Source organism: Rhynchophorus ferrugineus, unplaced genomic scaffold (assembly GCF_030347505.1).
Source record: "Rhynchophorus ferrugineus isolate W39M unplaced genomic scaffold, kcgeb_rfMv2 rfM6, whole genome shotgun sequence".
Taxonomy (NCBI): Eukaryota; Metazoa; Arthropoda; class Insecta; order Coleoptera; family Curculionidae; genus Rhynchophorus; species Rhynchophorus ferrugineus.
Window position 1 is genome coordinate 2,159,475 of NW_027472585.1, and position 15,214 is coordinate 2,174,688.

Here is a 15,214-nt window from a genome sequence, read left to right on the forward strand (position 1 = left end):
TTATATAACAACAAAATCACTGATGGATGTTATTGTGATCATCTTATGGTATTTGTTTTAATGTCGAAATTGATTATTTTATCCAGATAAAATGCCAATATTCCGGCTGGATGACGTCTGCTGGGTCACTAATATAGAAATATAATTAACAAATGAAGTAATGAAAACGAATGTTAAAAATATGATATTATTCTTTTATTTGCGGTGGGGAATCTGTATAAACAATATAATTATCTGATAGATGTTTATTTATTAATACACTTGTAGGAAGAGCTCGATAATGCAAACACTCAATGTAAACAAGAAATTCGTACATTGTTCATTTAAAATTGATTAAAATGACATTATTTTTCGTCTAATTAAAAGTAGTTGTCGTTGTGGGATTATTTGTTTAATTTCTTCTGAATATATGTTTTGCATGATACTATGAACTACGGTTGGTTTGAACGAATTTACGTTCTGCTGTATTTATAAACGCGGTAAAGATGCAAACACTTGACTTTCAATGCCGCAGTGATTGACGCCGCGTAAGATCTTGAAAAAACCACCATCACCCCAATCTGTATTCCATGTATTCGCACATAGCCAGTAAGGAATGTTATTTTCCACACCCCATCCTAAGATTTTTACGGCATGGCCACCTATATAATGATTACTTATTCTTGTGTACACACCTAAAATATAGATATTTAGTTGCTGTAAAAGAAATATTTTCATCATACAGATTTTGTTCGATTTTTTCAAGGATTAACTTCATGAGACTTCAAACGATAGCCATGTATTTTTCATATAAATACTACCCACCACTTTTGTAAATAAAAAAGTCATCATACACATCTATAGCGCCCTCTACAGGGCCGTTTTCCATTATTTCCGTCTGGATTTCTTTTTCTTTCGTAAACTGATAGACATCTTGACCGAAAGTCAAGGAATCGTTGTAATTTCTTGCAGGATCTTGACACTTGCGGACGCATTTCGGTGTTTTAAGCTGTAAATTTTCACAATGTGGTCTTGTGGACAATCGGACGTGATGTTCGCAAGGTGGTAGGGTATAATCCTTACAACCTTGGGAGGAATTGTATAAACCACCTGTTACTATTCCTAAAAATAACGTTCTTAATAGTTAACACAGAATTTCAAGACTAGTGCCGTTATGACTAACCGAATTTTTGCCAATAGACAAAGGCTCGTGGTATTTCGCCACCCAAACACCCATTACCACATTGCCAACAACAGCTGGTTAAGTCCTCGGACGAGACGTAAAGTTGTAACTTCTGTTTTGAGTGGATGCAAATACGATCCGACATTACGGCCGCCGCACTAGTTGCCTATATTAAGGGGAAGATTAGTGAATGACTTAAGATGCGATACAATTAATCTGTTTATTATCATTACCCAACAGGATCCGCAATGGGATTGATCCCTGATTTGTTTGATTGAATCGCATTCGGGCCAAGCTATGCGCGCGTCGAAGTATCGCGGGATGAGTTCTGTGTTTGCTATGTTGTTTGGTGGGCGATAGTATCTGCTTGATGTGGGTAAATGCCAAGCTCCTACATTCCAAAACACAACATCAACATATAGAAGAACTAATAATATTAAAATTATACTGTAAATACTCATCAATAAAAATTTAATATTTTTATATATTTTGTTTATAAATTTTATATATCTGTCTATATTCAAATCCTGTCTAACCGTCAAAAAAAGTTGATAAGATATTAAATTTATTTGGAGAAACTGCTGCTAAAACATATTAAATTATTTATAGATGCCAAATTCCTAATTTGGATTTTGATTTGATTGGACCTTCTCAACCAAGTCCTTTTCTCCAACTTGATACACTTATTCTAAGGATGGGCTTGAACATGGTTTTCCGAAATACTTGAAAAGCATCAACGAGGCTTCATTTAAGGAGAGGAGAAGGAGAAAGGTCAAGCCAAGTCAGCCAAGTTCTTTTGAGATCTGGATTAATGGATTTCTGCCATCGTTTTCACTGATTAGTGACCCGATGCATTGTCTTGGTGAAGCAGCACTTTCTTTTTCTTTAAATGCGGCCGTTTTTCGTCGATTTCATCCTTCAAACAGTCCAATAACGGCAATAATATGTAATAGTGGCTGTTGATGGTCCTCCCTTTTTCAAGGTAGTCAATGAAAATTATTTCATGGGCATCCCAAAATACAAATACCATTACCTTGCCAGTCGACTGTTGCGTTTTCCCAATCTTTTGAGCTGGTTCGTCGTGTGCAGTCCACTCGGATGACTGTCGATTGGACTTCGGAGTGAAATGATGGATGTTTCATCCATTGTCACATATCGACACGAGAACTCGGGTTTATTACGCTTGATCATCTTCAAACACAGCTCCGAATCATAAACTCGTCGTTGTTTTTAGTCAAAAGTGAGCTCGCGCGGCACCCACTTTGCACGGAACTTTCTCATACCCAATTATTCGTGAATGATATGATGTACACATTCAGTTGATATCTTTAGAGTTTCTGTTAATTTATTCAATTTCAAAATGCTATAATTCACAAACTAGTGATCCCATAGCTGCCAAATTTTTACACGCATCTTTTGACGGTTAGGGCTAACTAAAAAACATATGGATCTAATTCTAGTAGCGCCATCTATGTGTCAAGCCGGACACTATATATATATATATATATATATATATATATATATATATATATATATATATATATACTAGCGACCCGCCCCGGCTTCGCACGGGTGCAATGCTGATACTAAATTAAATACACTACAGAAAAAATATGAACGTTGTATATAAAAACATAGCGGCCCGCTCCGACTTTGCACGGGCATAAAATATATATGCCTATGTCACTCAATGAAAACATGATTAAAATCGATCCAGTATTTTTGGTTCATTCATTGCTGCCCTTGGCCTGCACGCATTAAATTTGGAGTAAAACAATTCCTCTTCCCCTATACTTACTATGAAGATTTCCTGCTATCTTTGGAATATCTAAATTCATACAATTTTTATTACATTACACATTTTTAAACGAAAATTTTAAATTTGTAATGTCTCCGAAAATATTTGTTTAATTTACATGCTGTAAGGAACCATATTGATCTATATTAATTGCACACTGTATTTAAGGTACTTAATTCGATAAGGATTAATGCCGTATTGCTTAAAATAGCTTCGTAAATAAGCCATTTTCTCACGTAAAAAGTAAACAATAAAAATGGTTAATGTGAGTTATCCCTAAAAGATAAACATATACCATCGCGGACTTTTTTGTAGACCTTTTTATGGTGTACAATACTGTAGTACATTAATTTGATCTAACTCGTAGGGTTAGGCAGCGTTTTTGCTAATTGCTAAATAAGCCTAAAAAAATAGGTTAATTTACGACATCACGTTAGAAACCTCTAAAATTAGCAATGTTGCCTTAGTATATTATGCATGTATTATACATATAAACCTTCCTCTTGAATCACTCTATCTATTGAAAAAAACCGCATCAAAATCCGTTGCGTAGTTTTAAAGATTTAAGCGCACATAGGGATATAGGGACAGAAAAGGCGACTTTATTTTATACTATGTAGTGATATATATATATATATATATATATATATATATATATATATATATATATATAGTCATCATATAAAGTTTGTTATTATTAATAAAAACATGAATTAAACATTTACCTGAGGCAATGTTTTGCAGTCGAGTCCATTCAGATTCGTCGAAATTTTTTCCTGCCTTCCAGGTGGACTGCCGTCCATTAACTTCATTGATATAATTGTCGGATAATGGATGGTGATTAAAATAAGCTTTTACTGCCAGAACGTTTACGATTAAGGAGAGTTTAAGCATAATTTCACGACAAAACTAGAAATTAGGTCGTCGGTAGTTATAGTGAGAGAGATATCTCATATTTTTTGTCCAAATTATGAAGGTTTGCTGTGCGTGAGCCTACGCCACGGATAAGATAAGTTGTTTATTAATATATATTTGGTGGATGAATTTAATTACTTATTATTATTGAAACTTGCCACTCGATCAAAGTCGTTATTAATATGGCGATGAAATCTGCTTGATAAGAAAGCTGCTGTTGGTATAATACTTAATTATTTAGTGAACTAAATATCATTACTTCATGAATTAATATTGTGTTACTAAAAAAATCCTCATCTTGTACAGAGACTACACAAAATATTATGAACATTATTCAATATATAGTCATGGATATTTGTGATGTCGAAATCGACGAGCTTTAGTTCAGTTTGGCTTTGACATACATACAGTTATTGAACAAAAATGTTATCAAATATAATTTATTTTAATATTATTGTACATCTAATAAGTATATTATCGAAGGACTTAAAACTACAATTAAGAAGACATGTATAATAGGTTGTAGCTTAGATTTTTTTGTTTACATTAAACTCTTTTCCACACCACCCATGAGGTAGAGTTCCTAGGCTCGTTTTTTTATGTAGTGGTATTCCCCTGGAGGCCTATTCCACCTAATTAACAATTGTATATCTGAGAAACGTAACTTACTTTCATTCGAGAGCTTATTTACCTTTTAATTTTACCTTTATGTTTAGTTATTGTTTCCTTTGATGGTGTGTTTATTTGTCTAGTCATTTTCGTATCACTGTAAATATTATTTCCTCTGCTACTATCTGTGTTTAACATTCTTCATAAAATTAATCACTGAATTATATCTAATGCATTTACCATATCTACAAAATAGTTAGTAATCATTCTCTCACCATACGCTCTAACCTAATGGTTATGTTTAATTTTGAACAATTACAATCATATCTGTACACACAAATCTTTCACGCCCTATTATACCATTTTGTACAGTTTTATTCGGTTAATTATGTGCATACCTTTAGGTGTTTCCACTTTGTCTCAGGAATTTCCAGCAGTGCACGTCATTATCGCATATCCCGAAAGTTTTCTTTAGCCACTTTCACTTTCACGCTCACTGTCAAATTCAATCAGTAAATTGTTAATTACTAATCTGTCTAAAACATGTTCAGGATTCCACCATTTACCAATTACTTCCTCTGTATGTCTTATCGAGTTCTTCCAAACCGAATGTGTTATTCCAACATATCCAAACAGTTTTTGATGGAATATCCTTCTCGACCAGCAATATATATCTAATTAATTATTAATAAATATAATGACTAGCAAAACCTAATCGAATGCTATTGTAACTTTTACCTTTTTGCATCAATTTTTGTTGTATTTACACTATTTTGTTGCCGTCTTTCCAAGAGTGCCATAATGAACCACTTTGAAATATTTAGAAGTTTCATTAAGGTACATAAATTCAAATAGTTTATCTTCCTTGGTCTTATTGAATGCCTTTAAAAATTGAATTCTTTTAAGGCAATGTCTGGAAGTTCCATTAAACCTCTCCGAGTGTTATCTTTACACCATTTAAACCCTATGCTCTGTAAGAGTGTAATGAAAGGATGTCTTACATCACTCAAAAAGCTACCCTAACTCTTTTATGTTACTTTCCAGACAGACAATTTTCTCTAAAATAATTTTATTAAATTATGTTTATATCGATAAAATAGTTTGTGTACTTACTGTTCTTATACATTTCGTATATTTGGTCTCGAATAGAGTCAACATCAAGATGGTCAAGATTCGTCACCCACTTTGTATGGAGATGGGTTTTCCTGGGTGAATCTAACGTATTATTCTTCATTTCATAAGCGATGTTATTCACAGTGCTCATAGTAATATTTAGCCCGGCAGCAAAAACACATTTTCAATAAAATTGTAGGGATTTATATAATATCACCAATAATTACTCTTTATCGGAAATTATAGGCAAAATTCCTCCATTATCTCGTTCATTTTCCAAATATTTTATTAAAGACGCTATCATTTTCTAACCCTGACTATCTATTGTTTCCAGCATTTTCATACGAAATGATATCATATGTTACGAAGCGATTTAAATTTATTAAATAATTTATTAAAATAATCAAAGGGCTAAAATAACATTTGTCGAGTTTTAATCTGTAGTAATAATATCTATTATTTTGAATAATTTTGCGTACGTCTGGCAACCGGCCACCGTCCGTTTGTCAGAGGCATGCAAAATTCTTTAGTGCAATAGTAGTAAGAGGTTTTAACTTTTACCTATAAATTATTGTAGCTGTATAATTAGCTGTAATTTTCAGATATACTACAATGTCAATATAAATTATATTTGATAACATTTTTGTTCAATTATTTTATTTACATTAGAATTTTCTTGTATGTCAAAGTCAAACTGAACTAAAAGTCAGAGTTGATGCGGCAACATTGCAATGTTTCGACGTGACAAATATCTAAAAACTTTGAATAGACTATAGTACCTCTTATTGTCATGTTGCCAAAACTGATTCCATGTATATTATGCGTCGCATATTTATTTCTCAATTTACATACCAAGTCTTGTATAGTCTATTGAAAAACTTCTTCATTTTATTCTAGTTAAAAAGAAACACAATGGTGTATGATAAGTTCGAACGTGTAACCGAACTAGCTGGCCAAAGTCGTCAGGTTATCAAACGTATGCAACATTTTTCAAAAAAATAGTAATAACAGGTTATAAACGACCAAACGTTATTTTGATTTACATGTTTTGATAAATTTTAAATATCTGCTTATGCCAGAGAAGTGGGTTTCCATCTTCAACATCATTGAAACAATTAGCGGATGTTTTGTTTTAGTAACACCATTCAAAAACTTCCATACAGGATATAATTTCCTTGATGATGTTACCTGAATTATGAGAAACAGTGTCTCATGGGCCTGCTGTATCCTTCATCAATAGGATAGAGGAGGTGGTCCTATTTGTAGTTTTGTCCATACGAATTTATATTTATGAAGATTTAAAAGAAATATACACTATTATATATGTGTTTATTTCAATTTCAATTATTTTGCTTGTATAAAAATTGTATTCATAAACCAAATGTTCATTATAAAGTGAGACGTGCATTTTAAGATTGTCTTGGTAGTGCTGCATACACTCTGTTCTCCAAGTTGGAGTTCGCTTGATTCACCAACCATTGAAGCGATCCCCTACGAGCCCAGTCGGTATTCCACGAGTTCAGAATAATCCAATATTCTTCATCGGACGTTGTTTTTCCCCAGCCAACTACCTTAACATATTGTGTAGGTAAATCTTCTGACTCATCGCTAGTGTCGGCAACATAAAGACCTATAAATATCAGCTGCGTTATTTTTCATTGTTTTTATAAATATTTGTAAGCGTTTCTTACCAGTATAGTGATTATAGAAGTCTTCAAAAAGGGTAACTCCAGCTTGAACAGGACCATTGGTGAGAATCTCGCGCTTGATGCTTTCAACATCAGATGGAACTTGGTATTCTTGTTGGGAGTAGTAAAGCGGGTACGACGTATCGTCATTGTTCGCTCCACAAGAATCACTGCATTCGCCAAGTTGAGCCTGACTGATGCTGCTGCATTTGAGAAGCTGCGTGCTGCGGTTGAAGTGGCCACATGGACGCACTGAATAGGCTTTGCAACCCTGAGGATCGCCAATATAAAATTAAGTTAAAATCATATCAGTTATCATTCAGTACTTTAAACTTCGATTTGAACCATGTGTCATGAAAATTCATAAAATATTTCCTCACCATCAAATGAACAATAACCACTGAAACTAAATAAAAGAGTTTTACTTACATAGGAGGTTCCATATACAAAGCCAGTCGTAACTCCTTTAGTACTCAAATAATTCCAAGCTTTTGATGGTTCGCCGCCTTCACATCCATCTCCGCAATCAGCACAACAAGTCAACAAATCTTCAGGGGAAAGAAGGACATTGGTGACTTGGTTTGAAGCAATACAAATACGATCTGCCAGGACAGACAATGCGGATAGGGCCTGTAAAGCATCAGTTAATCAAATATTTCGCAAATAAAAATAAATAAATAAATATATACCCAGCTGCTGTTGCAGTTTCCTTGATCCCATACAGTACCAATGGACGAGCAACTGGACCACTGTGTTCTGGCATCAAAAGATTCAGGCAGCTCAGCGTTCAAGCTTTTTCCCAGTACCAGCGAAAAGCAGGAAATAACGGCTATTGCTTTAAACATATTTGTAACGTTCTCAATGACTGCTCGAAAAACAACTAAATCATTTTTGTAAAGCGTTGACTTTTATAGAGGATAGGATAAGTGTTTAGAATGTACTTAATCAGACTTATGACGCTATTGGATTATTGATAAAATGTTTTAAAGAGGAAAACAATTAAAAATATTTTCTTAATCAGTTTGGATCTTCTGTGTAAACTAGTGGCTGCCAAATGTTTAAGGTGCGACCTTTTATTAGGCGAATTTTGAAATTTTCTGTAGTAAATTAATAATACTCTATTAATGTTAGTTAAGATTCTTATATTATAGTTATGGAATTATATGAATTATTGAGATTAAAATAGTCTAATTGGCATTTGCTGTTGAAGACGTGAATTTCTTAGAAGATAACCTTTGAATATGAGTTAGACTGATTTTAAATATGACATGAAATAGTTAAATAGATTTTTAACTGTAGTAATCAAGTAGTCAATAATTTGACCTTTCCTTAATTAATTTTCAAGCCATATGGATCCGTTAAGAACAATAAGTACAATGTCATTTAGTAAGCTCATGATTACAACCATAAATATGATAAAAATCAGTATAGAAAAGATATCTCTTTTAGTAAACGCTGGCTCTAAATCATTTCTACTGTTATTTGGTCCACCCATTAATCTTACTATACTGTAGTGATTTTTGTTTAATATTAATTATGTGGTACAACGTGTAATATTAATATCTCAATGGAGAAACTTCAACATCTTCGGTCTTCCATATCGGCGGTCAAATCATTCCAGTAGAGACGGGTATAGCAAATTTGCTATCTTCTCTGATCTGCCCTTCTAACAGACCTCCCACCTCCATCAAATGCTTATTTTAGAAGATGTTAATTTGGTCCGTACTCCTAACGAATCTAATGTCTACTTCAAGTTTATTACACTCAACCAGGTGAAACAGCTTCTGGTTATCCAAAATAAGCTCCTCAGAAATAATCAAATTCATAGGGAAACACTTAGAACCGCGTCACCGCTAAACTCCCCTTTCCAGGCTGAAACGACATCATCCGTCGCTGCAGTCGTAACTTTTGCACCCATATGACAGTATTCAGTCGCGTGTTAACTCAAGTTCACGAATCAATAGTTAGTTTCACTATCTTGTTATTTCGCCGGGTCCTCGTGCCCAATGAAGGCTGCCCGATTAGCAGATGCCATATCCCAAAATGTAATGCAGTAGCAGTAGCGACCCACAGGGATCAACTGTGAGGCGGTTTCGGTGTAGTATACTGGTAAACCCAGAGGCAGTCCCACATAACCCGGTCCAACTTGTCACTCCAGGGCAAGTCCCCATGGCCAGGTATAGGTCATGCATTCTACCGCCTAGTTTTAGGCCAGAATAACAAAAAAATCAGTAGAGCTTGATCATCTCAAAATTGATCAGTTTTAGGCTTTTTCGTTCTTCTACTGCCGGTAATAATCGCTATTAAATGTCTAGAGCTATGCTACAATCAGCTTGTGGCACATTCACCAATTACTTCGCATATTATCAGTGAGTATATATCGTAGTATCAGGGAGTAAATATATTAAATTATTGTACAATCAAACTCATTATATAACAATAAATATGGTTAATAATATTATCCCGTACAGCAACAACGCTAAGTAACTTTTGATGAATTTTGGTTCAAAACTTCGTTGGAAGAAGCATATCGATAAAAAAAATCGAATTAAAATATAAAATATATATATAAGTTATCTGGATGAAAATTTAAATTATCTGTACATAATGATTTGATGTTAATCAAGCAGAAACTAAAAGTTATAGGATGTGAGAAGTGATATCAACATCAGACAAGTATTTCAGAATAAAATCCCAAGAAATATTATGGATGTACTAAGATACTGCAAAACTGTAAGTAATAGTTCCTATAGTCCAGATATTCAGATTGTGTTAGAGAGGAAATAAATGTTCCGCAACTCTCTGTTTGCAACTCTTAGACAACAGTGAATTAGAATATATACACTGAAAAGTGCTAATAACATTTATTTTATTAAAAACTAAATAATGACCAATGGGCCTTCCATGATAAGTATCTAGTTTTAAGTCACTATAGAGACGTCTTGTAAGTTAGCCGCCAATGACTAGTAATAATATATCAATAAATAAAAAAGATGATGAATTAGTGTTATCTGAGAAATGGAATTTATTAGAATTTATTGACAAACTTGATACCATTTTACAAGCCTACAAAATACCATTCTATGATCTATTTCCTCTTGTTTTAATAAAAAGAGTTTTTCAGTACTTCAAGAGGCTCAAGCCATATATGTTTTTCAACAGCATTTCATTAAATGATTTAATTCAACAATTTCTTCTATTAAAATAGTATAACATGCATTAGACCACTTCAAAAGTTACAAAATCAATCGAATATTATCAGCTATACAGATTTCGATGATATAAAATAGTCAATTAGTAATTCGTTATTGTTGTTATGTCAACCAATTCTTAAAACATTCCAACGGTTATGGATAAATAGTTGCAAAGTCACTTTTTGTTTAATCAATCGTAAATAACTTGAGATATAATAGACATTTTAAGTGCTAGTTAATCGATTACATTATGTTATATCCTGTTGAACATAAATAGAATTCTAACACACATTTGAAAATCTATTAATGATTTAGGTGCAATAACAATCGTGCATATTAAGTTACCTCTTTTTCTATATATAAACTATATTGGTTGAGCTTTTTTTTAAGTAATTTCTTTTCTGTTATATAAGTCTCCTCTTTACGATGAGCTACCTAAACTTATAGTTTAACATGGGCTTCGAACTACGTCCCTCGGCAGTAAGCCTACCGGCCAGTCACCAACTAAGAGATCATCCCAGGAGACATCCGGTCTTACCCAGCCTGGTTACTGGCATGACTGGGATGGTTATTCCTTGTCGGGTTTTCCATTGTTGCCTAAGCACATTTTTGAATTACAATCACAATCACAAAGTACCTCTATGCCCCAGCAGGATTCGAACATGCGACTATCGTAACAGTAGGAGGACCATCCTGTCGCCTTGACCACTGCTCCAACGAAGCCGGCGATTGAAAATTTTATTTGATTACTGTTGGCTTAATTACAATAATATTATACTAAATTATTATTTTCTAAATTAATGTTTAAATATATTTTTTTATATGTAGGCAACTACCCCAAAACCTGGGAAGTCACCAAACGAAATAAAAGCCTATATAAAATCTAAGGTTTTTGAAAAACTCCTGTTGAAAAGAATAAAACCGATCATAGAGAGAAAAAACCTAATACCAACACACCAGTTTGGGTTTATTAACACACATTCAACAATTGGCCAGGTTCACAGAATAACAGATGCTATTGAAAAAGCCTACGAAAGTAAAAAAGTATGCTCAGCTATATTCTAAAATGTAGCACAAACCTTCGATAAGGTTTGGCATGAAGGTTTTCCTCATAAACTACAGAAAATGTTACCAAAACAACACACCGAACTATTAAAATCTTACATTACAACCAGCATGTTGAGACTCGAACAAGAAGAAGCTTACTCTACAATAAAACAAGCTAAAGCAGGTGTACCACGAGGAAGTGTACTGGGACCAATGCTTTATCTACTCTACACTTGTGATATACCACAAATGGAGAATATTACGATGGCTACATTTGCTGATGACACTGGGATTATAGCTGTCGGAGACAATAGTGAAGAAGCCTCACGAAAATTACAACAGACATGTGACAATATAAATAATTGGACACAAGCTTGGAAAATAAGAATTAATGAAAGTAAATATGTACATGTGTAGTTCACCTATAAACAGACCGTACAAGCGCCAATAATATTAAATAATACTATCATTCCATATAGCAAGAAGGCTAAATATTTCGGAATGAATCTTGATGCAAAACTGCGCTGGAAGGAACATATAAAGAAGAAAAGAAAAGAACTGGAATTGAAATATAGGAAAATTTACTGGCTAATTGGAAGAAAATCACAATTATCAGTTCATAATAAATTGCTATTACATAAGCAAATACTGAAACCTATATGGACATACGGTGTGTTTTAAAAAGAATCTTTAATGCTTTCTTGACGTTTAGGCAGAATCGTCATAGTTCAGGTCTGACTTTATTTTGTTTCATTTCTCGTTACACAAGCTGAACTGACTGAATTTCGTCTTACATCCTCCTAGAAACGGAGAAAATGTTCTGTTAAGTAGGATACTTGAGAATCTACACATGTTCGTTTAATACTTTATGAGTGTTCTACTTAAATGTTGTTATATCTAATGGAATAATCTCGACTGTAAATGTACTAATGTACGAATGTACATGAAATATCACAAATTTGCGTTATTGATGTACCTGCTTGTTTATTGTAATATCATCCTTCTATTTATTATTTTGTTGCCATTTATTATATTTATTATATTCGTCCTTGCCAACTAACCTACAATTAGTGTTTATAGCAGCTTAAATTTAGGTATATATTTAGGTGAACCCATCGGTTTTAACTTAGTTTCCAGTCTAATAATGTGTGCATGCTCATTTTACTCTAGTTAAAATGAGACACAATACTGTCTGATTAGTTCGAACACGTATACGAATGAGCCTGTCAAAGTCGTCCGGTTGTCAGACGTATGCAAAATTCTAGTGATAAAATATTATAACTCTAACATTAAACTGTTGTAGCTGTATAATTAACTATAGTTTTTAAATGTACTATAATGTTAAAATAAATTATATTTGATAACATTTTTGTTCAATTATTTTATTTAGATTAGAATTTTGTTTGTTGTGCAATTTGTGCACAAATTTCGACGACGCGTATACAAATTAACTCTGAATAGACTGTATGTAAACAATTGTTATTTTCTTCCAATACGTTTTCTTATACTTCAATTTCATTGCTTCCTTTTCTTTCTAATATGTTCTTTCTAACGAAGTTTTGCATAAAGGAACATTCCGAGATACTTAGCGTTGTTAGATTAGATATTATTATTGGTGATATTTTTAATTTGTTTTATCACATATGTAGAGTAGGTAAAATCACCAAAAAACTTTCTTGTTTTACACTCACTTTAGCTTCTTTTATTGTAAAGTAGGCTTCCTCTTGTTTGACTTCAGATTCATACTATGATGTAAGATTTTAATAGTTTAGTGACTCGCATCTGGAAACATTTGACGTAGCTACATTTATTAAGAATATAACTGGTTTGTCCCCTATAATCGTTTTTATTGTTTTCTAACGCACTAGCTATTATCAAATATATTAGCTTTTTAAATCATGATAATTTCAATCATCTTCCAAACGCCTGTGATATATTTTAGTCAAAATGCTGCATTGAGTAGATTGGCGAGCTTTATAATTTCCTTTGTTGGTAGATTTTGCAGCATTTGTCCTGTTATGCAATCATAGTTGGGTAATTTCACTGGATTGATGTCAAATTCGATAACTTCGGTGACTTTTTTTGGCGTTATTAGTTGAATTGTCGAATTTACATGGTTTATGTCCGAACGTTTATATTTAGTTTCAGTGTCTTTTATTTCGATTTTTTCTGAAGAAACGTAAAAAATATGTTCATAAATATATGTTTTAATATATTAAGTGTAAGAAATCTTCTGGTAAAGATTTTATTTTGGTTGAAACAGTATTAAAAATAAGGTACAAGTAAATTACTTTTAACTTAAGTATATAGGCAACTAGATATATAAATAGAAATAGAAAATGTATAGTTAAAGATAGTTGTAGAACTACATCGTAATTATATTCGGCATTGTTGCGTATATTTTAAGATTCTACGTCCAGTTAAACCTTTTAATTAGCGCCATGGTATAAAATAAATTATACAGAAAAATCACCTTTCATATTTAGGCTAGTACCGGCCGTTCATATTCATCATAGGATTTGTCGTAAATAAATCTTCTCGGCGTAAGTAGTTCGGCAAAAACAAGAACATTGTAAACCACAAACATATCCATCGTGATATTTTCAATTTCTGACATATTACATTTGTAGAGTAGGTAAATAATTGTCCCAATACACTTTGTTGAGGTACAGCTGCTTTAGATTATTCTATTATAAAGTTGACTTTCTCTTTTTTGACTTATTAAATTTTATGCGGACTATGATGTAAGAATCTAAGTAGTTTAGTGTGCAAACTTCTTCTTCTATTGTGCTTCTGTAAAAATTTGCAGCAACTACATCTAAGAATATAACTGAACATACTTTTTATCTTCATAGGCTTTTCAACGATATCTGTTATTCTATGCGCCTAATCAGTTGTTGATCGTTTGTTAATACACCCAAACTGGTCTCTTGGTATTAGGTTTCATATTCTTTATACAGTTTTTATTCTTTTTAACAAGGGTTTTTCTAATACCTGACTTATTACCGATAACAGTGAGATAGGCATTTTGAATCATCATAATTTCAATCATTTTCCAAACCTCGATAACTTCATTGACTTTTTTTAGCGAGAATAATTGAATCTTCGAGTTTCCATAGTCTATGTCCGAAAGTTTATGTTCAAATACATTTTCGTTTGGTTCGATTCTAAACAAATATAAAAAAAGTTAAGAATATATTTTAATGTTGCAAGTATATAAAACCTTCTTGTAAATGTATTAATTTTTGGATAAAAACAGTATTAAATATAAGATACAAATCTTTTATTTCAGTATATAGGCAACTAGATATATGAATAGTAATTGAAAATTTGTAGTTAGAATAGTTGTAGAACTATTACGGAATTGTATAGAAAATTATTGCGTATATTTTAAGATACTACATCTAGTTAAACCATTTAATTAGCGTCATGGTATAAAATTAATTATACAGAAAAATTATCTTTCACCTTTTGGGCTGGTATCGGCCGTTCGTATTAATCATTTAAAGCGTCATAAATAAATCTTGTCGACGTAAATAGTTCGGCGGAAACCACGAAATTGTTAGCGTGTGAATTGTGGCGTTAAAATTTTGAAAAGTGCGCTCCGGACCCGTGAAAAAAACAACTGAGCACCCGTCTACGTCACTGCGGAGCCAGTATCGATCAATCTGGACCGCGTGTACCATCC

General features: G+C 32.8%; 1 protein-coding gene across 1 annotated transcript; it reads right to left on the reverse strand.

The window, feature by feature from the left end:
• Window positions 1-468: 468 nt before the first annotated feature.
• Window positions 469-8,182, reverse strand: LOC143198286 (cathepsin B). Its single transcript, XM_076407413.1, has 9 exons — window positions 7,975-8,182; window positions 7,715-7,915; window positions 7,289-7,556; window positions 7,010-7,227; window positions 3,686-3,869; window positions 1,396-1,553; window positions 1,163-1,328; window positions 805-1,101; window positions 469-674 (listed from the first exon to the last, which is right to left on the reverse strand). The coding sequence occupies exons 1-9, from the start codon at window positions 8,128-8,130 to the stop codon at window positions 469-471; spliced, it is 1,854 nt and encodes a 617-aa protein (XP_076263528.1). The 5' UTR covers window positions 8,131-8,182.
• Between the last annotated feature and the right edge of the window lie 7,032 nt (window positions 8,183-15,214).

What these genes read in the sequence shown, in the direction of transcription:
- LOC143198286 (XM_076407413.1), bottom strand. Translation starts at nt 8,130, where the DNA reads ATGTTTAAAGCAATAGCCGTTATTTCCTGCTTTTCGCTGGTACTGGGA. An exon ending in CAGCACTACCAAGACAATCT is followed by an intron (nt 3,870 to 7,009) that starts TAAAATGCACGT and finishes CCTAATTTCTAG; the next exon opens with TTTTGTCGTGAAATTATGCT. An exon ending in CTTTTTTATTTACAAAAGTG is followed by an intron (nt 675 to 804) that starts GTGGGTAGTATT and finishes TCTATATTTTAG; the next exon opens with GTGTGTACACAAGAATAAGT.